Consider the following 12,605-nt stretch of genomic DNA (forward strand, 5'->3'; position numbering starts at 1 on the left):
TACTGTCATTCTAACCGTACATCAGCTCTGCAGGGCAGAATGAGACAGCGTTTCCCAGGAGCAGTGCAATCATAACATAACAAATGCAACACTAAATAATAAACATAACAATAAATAGTAAAACACAACAGCCACATGTCAGTTAAAATCAAGTTATAAGTGTCCAGTGCAAGTTAAAAGTGTCCAAAGCAGAGTCAGGTAGAGCAGCTATTTAGCAGTCTGACTGCCTGTGAGAGGAAACTGTTTAGTAGCCTTGTGGTTTTAGTTTTGATGCTCCTGTAACGTTTGCCTGATGGCAGAAGAACAAACAGTTCATGGAGAGGGTGTGAGGGGTCTTTAATGATGTACCGTGTCTTCTGGAGGCATCGACTCTGAAAGAGGTCTTGGACAGCAGGTAGGGCGACCCCAATAACCTTCTCTGCTCCCCTAACCACCCTCTGCAAGGCTTTTTTGTCGGCAGCACTGCAGCTGGAGTACCAGGTTGTGATGCAAAAGGTCAGCACACTCTCAACCACGCCTCTGTAGAATGTAGTTAAGATGTTAGTGGGGAGTGATGCTTGTTTAAGCTTCCTCAGAAAGTGCAATTTCTGCTGGACCTGTTATGATCGGAATTTAAGATCTCAGAGCACAAGCAGCAGAAAGCACTGGACAAAATTATGGAAGTGGCTCCTCATAGGTATTGATAAGAGGTCAGAATTGGAAAAGCACAGCCATCTCGGAGCATTGTAGAACTAGAGGTGATTAGAGAATTAGAGTGCTTCAAGTCTATGAAGGAGCGAGTGTTAAAGTTGAGGCTAGCAGCTGAATTCACGTGGTTACAATCAACCATCAGTTACTACAGGGAATTTACTAAAACAATGCTGCTGCCTGTTGTGCTTCAGAAGGTTAGTAAATAATTCATGAATAAAGAAAAGCCAATTGATAAAAAAATACTCAAGCTACATCAATCAAAGTAAACAAAGCCCCCCTTCTTCCAAGGACTCTTGACTAGCTCCCATCACATTATCACTATTCCTGACTGCTGAATGCTCATCACAGGTATTTGGCCAAAGATGGGAGTCAGCTTATGCACGGACACTCAGTGACCACTTTATCAGGTACACTTATGCATTAATACATATAACTAATCAGCCAATCACGTGGCAGTGACAAAATGCATAAAACATGCTGACATAGTCAAGAGGTCCTGTTGTTGTTCAAACCAAACATCAGAATGGGGAAGAAATGTGATCTAAGTGACTTAGGCCATGGAATGATGGTTGGTGCTATATGAGGTGGTTTGAGTATCTCAGAAACTCCTGGGATTTTCACATACAACAGTTTACAGAGGACAGTGTGAAAAACAAGTAACATCCACTGAGCGGCAGACTGGAGGGTGAAAATGCTTTGTCAATAAGAGAGGCCAGAGGTGAATGATCAGAATGATTTAAGCAGACAGGAAGGTGAAAGTAACTCAAATAACCACATAGTGAAAAAGTGGTGTGCAGAAGAGCATCTCTGAAAGCACAACATGTCAGACCTTGAAATGGAAAGGCTACAGCAGAAGACCACAAACATACAGAACTACACTCAATGGCCATTTTATTAAGTACCTCCTGTATGTAATAAAGTAGCCACACAGTATTAATGTTTGTTCAAATGTACAGAAAAAGCGATGAGAACTAAACCCAGTCACTCTTGCTGAATATCAGTTACTATATCTGATGAAAGGTCCTGTGGTCATCAAAGAGCGAGAGAATCCCAACTGAACTCGCCAGTGATGGATGCAGTCACTCAATTATTTAAGAGATGTGCATTTCCATTAACTGGAAATAATGCTGTCCTACAAAATTTATTAGGGAAATTGTCTACATGTTGTTTCTACCTCCCATCACTTTGTCTCTGGATTATTAAAAACCACATGTTTACTGCCCAGCCAGCAGGCATTACTTAGATAAAACTATTAATCTTTGGCATGGATTCTTCCTTCTTGCCTTCTGGGATTGTACTGCCCTGTGGCATCTCCCATATGCACACTAAGTCTTGTACACATCAAGAGCATTAAACAGGAGCAATATCCCCAAGGATATTGTACTCATTACCTTGATGCTTCAGATAGACAGGTAGGCTATTATATAGTTCAGCATAAAACTATTTCCATGAACACTACCTGACCTGCACAATATTTCTAGCACTTTGCTGTTTTTAATGTTTGTAACAGTGTTCTCCCTGGCACCAACATAGCATGCCTACAACTCACTAAACCTAACCGTAAATCTTTGGAATGTGGGAGGAAACTTGAGCACCCACAAAGTCACAGGGAGAACTCCATTACAAAGATAAGAAACACAGAAAACCTACAGCACAATACAGGCTCTTTGGCCCACAATGCTGTGCCAAACATGTACTTACTTTAGAAATTACCTAGGGTTACCCATAGCCCTGTATTTTTCTGAGCTCCATGTACCTATCTAGGAGCCTCTTAAAAGACCCTATTGTATCCACCTCCACCCACCATCTCCGGCAACCCATTCCACGCACCTACCATTCTCTGAGTAAAAAATTTGCCCCTGACATCCCTTCTGTACCTACTTCTAAGCACCTTAAAACTGTGCCCTCTTGTGTTAGCCATTTCAGCCCTGAGAAAAAGCCTCTGAGGAGAGGGATGAAGCCATGCAAGGTGTGGCAATAAAAAAAATTTATACTGCTTCTGTGCTAGGAGACCATGAAAGACAAAAGAAGCTCTTTTTAAAAATGAAAATCATTTACAAATTGTATCAATGGCAACAAGAGTATTTATTGAAATCCAACCCAGAAAAGTGTGAAGTGATTTACTTTGGAAGGTCGAATGTGAAGACGGAATAGAGTCGATGGCAAGATTCTTAACAGTGTGGAAGAAAAAAGGGATCTTGTGGCCCATGTAAATTGGTCCCTCAAAGTTGCCAAGCAAGTTGACAGGGTTGTTAAGAAAACATATGGTGTCTTGCCCTTCATCAGTCAGAGTTCTGAATTCAAGAGCTGCAATATAATGTTAAAACTCTCTAAAACTCTAGTTAGACCACACTTGGAGCCCTGTGTTCAGTTCTAGTTACCTCATTATAGGAAGGATGTGGAAGCTTTAGAGGGGGTGCAGAAGAGATTTACCAGGATGCTGCCTGGATTAGAGAGCATGTCTTATGAGGAAAGATTGAGGGAGATGGGCTTTTTCCTTTGGCGAGGAGGATGAGAGGTGACTTCATAGAGGTGTACAAAATGATAAGAGGCATAGATCAAGTGGACAGCCAGAGACTTTCCCAGGCAGAAATAGATAATATGAGGGGGCATAATTTAAGATGATTGATGGAAAAGATAGGGAGGATGTCAGAAGTAAGAGGTTTTACACAGAGTGGTGAATGTGTGGTGGTAGAGACAGATACATTAGAAGTATTAAAAAAAATCTAAGACAGGCACATGGATGATAAAAAAAATGGAGGGAGGGAAGGGTTAGATCAATCTTAGTGTAGGTTCAACAGTTAGCACAACACTGTGGGCTGACTGGCCTGTATTGTGCTGTATATGTTCTATGCTCTATTTAGTCCCCATCATCCTTGAGAAAATGATGCCTAGGTGCTTTCATGAACAAGTGCATTCATTGTAACAAAATTTTTCACTGCATTGATAAAGGAGTTCCAGTACTTGAAATGAAGTACAGCCAGAAAATAGCAATAATTTTCTAAGTCAGGATAATATGTAACCTAACGGGAGACTTGGTGCCCCCATGTCCTTGGTATCTGTATCCTCTAAGGGCTTGGGAGATGTTGTCAATGGAACCTTAGTATTTTTCTTTCGTACAATTAGCAAATGGCATGCACAGAAGAAAAAGATTCATGGATGTTCGCAAAACCTCTTCAATAATATACACCATCCCCATTAACTCCTGGGAATTGCCAGCCTGTTACTATTTAAATTTAACAAGGATTTGGGATGGTGTTGATAACCTTGAGCCCATGAACTGGAAGCACACAGAAGCCCTGTGTAGAAGGCAGATGGAATGCATCACCTCAGAAAAGTCCACCTGTCTGGTACAGTGATGGCCTTCTTGTGAAAGGCACTCATATGATAAGTTTTATTTCTCAAATGTACATCAATACACACAATGAAATGTACTATTTGCATCAAAAAGCCAACACACTCCAACTGTCAGCATGTGTCCAGCACCAACATAGCATGCCCATAACTTACTAATCCAACATCTTTATAATGTGGGAGAAAACCAGAGGACCCACAGGAAACCCATGTGGTCATAGAAAGTATGTATAAACACCTTAAAGACTGCGGCAGGATTGAACAACGATCACTTGGTGTTGTGAAGCATTACACTAACTGCTTCACTACCATGCCGCCATGCTATGTGCCTGTGATGCTGCTGCCACTAAGTTTTTCACTGCACCTGTGCAAATAACAATAAACTTGACTTTGACTTGAAGGACTTCAGACTCAACAGTGGAGAAGTAAGAGGATCCCATGTGGACCTCATCAGTTAGCTCTGAACTGGAATGGAAGCAATTCATCCTCAATCCGAAGGGACAGCTTAACCAAGGTTGAACAGGTTAGGACTTTATTCCCTGAGTGCATGAGAATGGGGGGAAGAATTAATAGAGGTATACAAAATTATGAGGGGTACAGATAGAGTAAATGCTTTTTCCACTGAGGCTGGGCGAGACTAAAACTAGAGATCATGGGTTAAGGATGAACAGTGAAATGTTAAAGGGGAACATGAGAAGGAACATCTTTACTCAGACGATGGTGAGAATGTGGAACCATCCACCAGCGGAAATGGTGGATGCAGGTTCTATTTCAACATTTAAGAAAAATTTGGATAGGTAAGTGGATGTGTGGGGCTATGTTTTGGGCACAGGTCAATGGGACTAGATGGGTAGAAGGGCTTGTTTCTGTTCTGTTGTGCTTTCTACGACTCTCTGGAGGAAAGAGAATATGAAGATTTAAGGAGGTTGATATAGTGTGATGAATGGAGTGCCTGGCCTGAAATACTTTCAAGGTTCTTGAGTGTTATTGGAGCCACATTCATTCAGTCTGGTGGGTAGCTGTTCCTGTGAAAGGTGGACAGGATTAATTAGGAAACAAAAGCGGAGAATTAGATAAGCTGAAAGGGAGAAGCCAGTCAACAAGACAGTCAAAAGGATGGGGATGATAGATTTGCAACTTCATAGAAGTAAGAGTGTACAGCCTTTTGGAACAGCTCGGTCAGCAAATGCATGAATAGGACTTGCTACCAAACCATATCCTCATATGCTCTTGGGTTAAAACTGGGAGAACAATAACAAAGGTATTTCATAAATGGTTAATTGGTTAGCATCCATCTGTCTTGAAGGACAATGGGTGACGATCATCATCATAAGCCGGGAAGTAATGGAGATCCTGAAAAGCTCAGTCGTCAAGATCCCCCTCTCAGCCTCACCAGTGTAGTCCAAAGGAAAGCTTATGAAGCAATACATTCGGCACCAGCTTGGCTGCAGGAACTGCTGGAAGGATGTTCAATGATGTCCAGCCGCCTCAGGGCCCCAATTTGCTGTCTGGGTTTACTCCCATAGCCTTCATCTCTCCCGAGGCTGCCCACAAGGCAGTGGAACTACTTACCCATAGCTGAGGGATCTGGTTCACGAGCACCAGGGTGTGTCCACACACTGGTGGGCCTGTGTGCTACGCGTGCAGGGGCTAGACCTCCTCCCCATCCTTTGTAGTTCAGCTCGAGTCTGAAATGAGACCAGTTTCCGCATGGCACCAGCGAGGAGGCACTACGTGAGGCTTGCTGTTGGAGAGGCTATGTACTGGCAGGGAGAGCCTTACATATTCGGCTCTCCTGCTTGCATGTCTGCTAGCCAGCAGTGGATGCAAAAATTTCAGCAACAAGTACTACCCACTACACCAGATGTGTAACACCAAGCACAACAAGCCAATGAAGACATTCATAATCAGACAGCAGGTACACAGGAGTGCAACCTTGGCTGATATTTCCTTAGCCCAAAGATACTAAGGCACCATTAACGCCTTCTTGCCAATAAAAGCAAATTCATAGCAAAAGATGAACTGAACACAAGACATTTCCAATCAGTATCAATGAACCACTCATTCTCCTAGCTAAACCACAAAGTATTTCATCTTTCCCTCTGCGATCCAGTTAGCCTGAGTGGCATCAATTTTCCTAAGCCTCTTATTTCCTGATTTAATATTAGGCAACCTTATACGTTAAGCTGTTATGCAAAATGTAGTAAGGAAAAAATAATTATCTCTGTCATAGCTGATGTTGTAAAATTTCATTACTTGACACCAAGCAAAATAGATCAATTTTACCTTCTCATTAATTAACAGCAAATACCTCAAAATACCCCACAATAATTATTTCAGCAATTTGCATTATCACTAATAACACTCTGGAAGATTAAACCTCCTAAATACACTTTAAACAAGTTAATTGCTGGAATATTAAAAGTATGAAATTACACACATTTGCACTCCATGGCCACTTTATTAGGTACATTAGAATACAGGAAACCTGTATTCTGCTGCTATAGCCCATCCACTTCAAGGTTCGATGTGCTGTGCATTCAGAGGTACTGTACTGCATACCACATGTGGTTATTTGAGTTACTGTTGTCTTCCCATCAACCTCCTCTGATCTCTCTCATTAACAAGGAGTTTTTGCCCACAGAACTGCTACTCAATGGAATTTTTTTTTTTTGCTTACTACGCCATTCTCTGTAAACTCTAGAAACTATTGTGCATGAAAATCCCAAGAGATCAGCAGTTTCTGAGATACTCAAACCACCCCATCTAGCATTAGCAATCATTTCATGGTCAAAATGACTTAGAATACATTTGGTCCCTATTCTTAAGTTTGGTCTGAACAAAAATTGAACATCTTAACAATGTCTGCATGCTTTTATGCATTGAATTGCTGCCACGATTGGCTGACTGGATATTTACATTAACATGAATGTGCAGGTGTACCTAATAAAGTGGCTACTGGGTGTATATATGCAATCTAAGGCTTCTCTACCATTCTTTTTATCTTAAAGTGACATTCTGTGAGTGCCATGGTAAAGTAGTGGGAGGGGTGGTTCTGGAGTTCATAGTTCAATCCTGGCATCATTCTATAAAGTATCTCTGTATGTCCTTCCCATGGAATGCATGGGTTGTCCCCAGATACTCTGTTTCCTCCCATTTCCAAAGACATACCGGGTAGGTTAATTGGTCATTGTAAATTGTCTCGTGATTAGGTTAGGGTTAATCGGGGTTGTTGGGGGTTGCTCAGGCGGCGTGGCTGGAAGGGCTGTATCACTAAGTAAAATGAATAAGCTTCTCCTGAATCTCAATTAAAAACAACTTTAAAATAAAATCAAGTGGGAATCTGCGAAGTGTACTGGGAAACATAGAGACTGTGTCCCTGATTAACACATTAAAAAGCACTGCAATCAGCACCACAATCAATTGTGTATGTAAAGCCATTTCAAGAGAACTATAAATGTCACTATAGTTCAAAGATCTCATTAAAGGATTGACTAATCGCACTGGTTTAAATTTAGCAAGTGCTTGTTTTGCATATTTTTTTTAAATATTAGATGAGTGAAATAAATTTTGCCCGTATTTGCAACCTGGTTATGAACTCATGTAGTCTCTTTAGGAAAGTTAGAAGGCACATTACAGCAGATTGGTTTCATGTGAATCCAAGGGGAATAAAAAGGGTCATTTGGCCGTTAGCTGAAACAAAGGAAGATGTGACGCAAAAGGGGCAAAGTCATAACGAGGGCAACTATTTTTAATCAGACAGTAGCTGCTCATTAATACCCCCTCTTTTTTTTTTGCTTCCGCTATACTCGCCACTTTTGCCTTCTACCAAGATTAGTTTTATCGTTTGATTTCCTTTTTATCACTCTACCACAGACCTTTCTTTTGGTCCATTGCTCACCCTCCCTCTCGCCAATTCTACTTGCAATGATTCCCTCAATCTTCAGCTCTGATATGAGAAAATAAACTGAATTAAGTCCAGATGAAAGGCTTCAACCCGAAATATTGACTGCATATTTCCCTCCATAGATGTTGCCTGACCTGCTAAGGTTTTCCAGCTTCTTGTCTGTTGTTTCGGATTCCAGTATCTGCAGTTTCTTGTGTTTCTATCTAAAACGTTAACTCTGGTTCTCTCTACATAAGTGCTTTGCTGTCTGTTCTGCATGTTTTTATAACACTGTTGATCACTCCTCCCAAACTGCATTGGGATCAAAATCCTTACAAGCCTTCAACCCCCACATCTCCTTACCAAAGGGCAGGAGGTACAGAGCCTGAAGTCCCAAACCATCAGGTTCAAGAACAGCTACTTCTCTTCAACTATTCAGTTCTTGAACAAACCAGAAAAACCCTAAACACTACCTTGATGTAGCAACATTATGTCTACTTTGATCTCTTTGCACAAAAATGGACATTGTGCTTTTTTCTTGTAAAAATTGTATTTGCCTTCCTTGTGAATGCTGCTTATCTGATGCAATGTGCCTGTGTTGCTCTGCAAATAAGTTTTTCATTGCACTTGTGCATACATGTACTTACATACATTATAATAACGTCAATTTTTGACTTTGAAATAGGGGACTACCGTTCTTTTTTTAAGGATTAGATTAGATTAGCTTTGTCTGTCACATCACATTGAAACATGCAGATGATTGAACATGAAACAAAAAGATTATTCAACGTGAACTTGACTGACCTACCTCACTTTCCTGTCAGACCTCCCCACCCCTTGTTTCTCAACAGTTCTCAGTTGGAGAGCATGTTTCCTATAGTGGGGGCATCTAGGACCAGAGGGCACAGCCTCAGAATAAAGGGACATCCACACAGAACAGAGAAAATGTCTTTAGCCAGAGGATGGTGAATATGTGGAATTCTTTGCCACAGACAGCTCTGTGGGCCAAGTCATTGGGTACATTTAAGGCAGAGGTTGATAGGTTCTTGATTAAACAGGGTGTCAAAAAGGTTACGTGGAGAAGGCAGGAGAATGGGGTTGAGAGGGTTAGTACATCAGCAATGATGGAATGGCAGAGCAGACCTGATGGGGTAAATGGCCTAATTCTGCTCCTATGTCTTATGGGCTTATATTCATCAGTTCACTATTCTCAGCACGCCCAAGAGAAAGAAGGCCATTAATTACAATAAATTACAGTTAATTTTCTCTATTTTCTCATAGAAATAGAATTTCAACCTCTATATACTCAATAATTTGGCTGGCATCTTTCATATCTACCAACAGATTGCTCACCTTGAAGAGATCTGCCACCAGCCCATAGTCTGCCACCTGGAAGATGGGAGCTTCTGGATCCTTGTTAATGGCTACAATGGTCTGGAAGGAAAGCAGAACACTTGGTGACCACAAATATACAACTCCTATCAGCAAAGAAACTTCCTGTTACTGAACCAGATTTAAACATCAGTACTGAACTCTCAGCAATACCTCAGAAACAAAAAGCCTTCTAATAAAGTCACCACAGTTACCAAATACAGAGTTCGATTGGGATTACCAAGGGTTAAATAGAACAGTACAGCACAACAGCCCTTCAGCCCACAATACTGTGCCAACCTTTTAACCTACTTCAAGACCAATCTAACCCTTCCTTCCCTCATAGCCTATCCATAGCCTATCCTAAGAGTATCTTAAATGTCCCTAATGTATTTCCCTCTACCACCACTGCCGGTAGCAGGTACACTGCTCCTACCACTCTGTGTGTAAAAAAACTTACCTCTGACATCTTCCCTGTACAGGCAGTCCCCGGGTTACGTAAGAGTTCCGTTCCTGAGTCCGTATTTAAGTCCGATTTGTACGTACATCGGAACAAGTACATCCAGTATTATTCAGCGTCAGTCAAACGTTTGTCTTAGTATATAGTATATATTTTATCTTTCTATGCATATAAAACACTTAAGAAACATACATATTCCAATAATTAAACCACTGCGTTGCTTAGTAATAATTGTAGCTTTCATCAGGGCAGGGCCTTTCAGATGCTCCATTATTCTCACTTTATCCGTTATCCTTTAAATTTGTTCCGTTCTCCAGCCCGGCGCTGATCTTACTGTGCCACCAGCTGACCGGAAGGGGGGGGGGGGGGTCAGGGTGAATCTTACTAAGAAAATTTTAAGCCAAATACAAAGTTAAACACTCAACACAGTGTCAACGGCAACGACTTAAAATGGCAGACGGCATTCTCCTTCCTCGGTTTGTAAGTACGAGTTGTCCGTAAGTCAGACATTCGTAACTTGGGAACTACCTGTACTTTACTCCCAACACGTTAAAAGTTATGCCCCATGTATCAGCCACTTCTGCCCTGGGAAAAATGTCTCCTCAATCTATGTTTCTTATTATTTTGTACACCTCAATCAAGTCAACTCTCAGATTTCTTTCTCTCCAAAGAGAAAAGCCCTTGCTTGCATAACTTATCCTTATAAGGAATGCACTCTAATCCAGGCAGCATCCTAGTAAATATCCCCTGCACCCTCTCCAAAGTTCCACATCCTTTCAACAATGAGGAGACCAAAACAGCTCTGGTCTGATGAAAGGCAATTAGATGCATTTACACTGGTTATTAAAAGTATTCACCCCACCCCCCCAGAAGCTTTCATGTTTTATTGTTTGACAGCATAGAATCACAGTGGATTTAATTCAGCTTTTTTGACGTTGATCGACAGAAAAGACTCTTTCATATCAAAGTGAAAACAAAATTCTACAAATTGGTCTAAATTTATTACAATTATTAAACACACATTAACTGACTGCATAATTACTCACTCCCTTCAAATAAGTATTTAGCAGATGCACCTTAGGTAGCAATTACAGCCTTGAGTCTGTTTGAATAGGTCTCTATCAGCTTTGCACATCTGGACACTGCAATTTTTCCCCATTCTTTATAAAACTGCTCAAGCTCTGTCAGGTTGCATTGGGATTTTGAATGAATATCCCTTTTCAAGTTCAGCCACAATTTCTCAATTGGATTGAGGTCTGGACTCTGACTTGGCTACTCCAAGGCAATATCTTTGTTGTTTTTAAGCATTTCCTGTGTAGCTATGGCTTCATGCATCAGTTTTCCTCCACAATTTCCCTGTATTTTGCTGCATTCATTTTACCTTCAACCTTCACAAGCCTTCCAGGGCCTGCTACAGTGAAGCACCCCCACAGCATGATGCAGCCACTACCATGCTTCATGATAGGGATGGTGTGTTTTTGATGATGTACCACGTTTGGCTTACACCAAACATAGCGTTTAGTCTGGTGGCCAAAAGAGCTCAATTTTGGTTTCATCAGACCATAGAACCTTCTTCCAGCTGACTTCAGAGTCTCCCAAATGCCTTCTGGCAAACTCTAGCCAAGATTCCATGTGAGATTTTTTCAAGTGGCTTTCTCTTTGCCACTCTTGCACAAAGCTACAGCTGGTGAAGCATCCGGACAACAGCTGTTGTACGTGCAGTCTCTCCCATCTCAGCCACTGAAGCTTGTAACTCCACCAGAGTTGTCATAGGTCTCTTGGTGGCCTCCCTTACAAGTCTCCTTCTTGCATGGTCACTCTGTTTTTGAGGATAGCCTGCTCTAAGCAGACTTACAGCTATGCCATGTTCTTGTCACTTCTTGATGATTGACTTAACTGTACTCCAGGGGATATTCAGTGACTTGGAAATTTTCCTGTATCCATCTCCTGACTTGTGCTTTTCAATAATCTTTTCGCAGAGTTGTTTGGAGTGTTCTTTTGTCTTCATGGTGTCGTTTTGCCAAGATACTGACTCACCAACATTGGACCTTCCAAATACAGTATTTTTACTACAATCAATTGAAACACTTTGACTGCACACAGTGACCTCCATTTAACTATGTGACTTCTAAAACCTATTTGCTTCACCAGTGATGATTTGGTGTGCCACATTAAAGGGGGTGAATACTTATGCAATCAATTATTTTATGTTATCTATTTGAAATTAATTGAGATGTTACGAATGTGCCTCAACTCTGAGGGGCCGAAGGGTACAAAGTAGCCCCCCTCCTTTTTGAGAATCACAAGATCGCTATTAATTCAGGTCTGGGACCCAGGAAATGAGAGAGAGACTCGCAGAATCCACAAGTGTTTGGAATGTGTCCTGCCTGGCCCCCAGAAAGGCGGAACCATTGATAACGACTATTGTCTCTTGGAGACGGAATTGTGTATTGAGTACTGTACTATTCATTGAAGCCCTCAGGGAATGACCAGAGTGGGCTGGTTGAGGGATGGCATCATCCCAACCTGATTGACATCTGAGACCCCATGAGTAAGGATAAAAGAGGGTCTGGGGAACAACCCCTTTAGACGCACCAGGAGAGATGCTAGAAATCCCGTGACAGCGTTTAATAGCGACAGCCGGTCGGGGGGCTCACATGCGCCCTTTCCCTTTGCTGGGATTGGGGCCTTACCACAGAAGAACGGCTTTAGCTAAAGGAGAAACCAACACCAACAGAACTCTGGAAGGATCGAAATCATAAAAGGAAAAGCCGGCAAGTTCTAAAAATATCTCTCCAACCAAAAAGCTGCAGGCTGAATGAAGTGAGTGACTTTTATATTTCC

At 41.6% G+C, this 12,605-nt stretch overlaps 1 protein-coding gene across 1 annotated transcript in view; it reads right to left on the reverse strand.

The window, feature by feature from the left end:
• Positions 1–12,605, reverse strand: part of etfa (electron transfer flavoprotein subunit alpha) — a 78,735-nt gene that overhangs the window by 11,953 nt on the left and 54,177 nt on the right. The window contains exon 11 of the mRNA XM_059946643.1: positions 9,284–9,364. Coding sequence (XP_059802626.1) covers positions 9,284–9,364 — 81 coding nt within the window. The remainder of the gene's footprint in view (positions 1–9,283; positions 9,365–12,605) is intronic.

This window comes from Hypanus sabinus, chromosome 21, assembly GCF_030144855.1.
Source record: "Hypanus sabinus isolate sHypSab1 chromosome 21, sHypSab1.hap1, whole genome shotgun sequence".
In the NCBI taxonomy this organism is placed as follows: domain Eukaryota; kingdom Metazoa; phylum Chordata; class Chondrichthyes; order Myliobatiformes; family Dasyatidae; genus Hypanus; species Hypanus sabinus.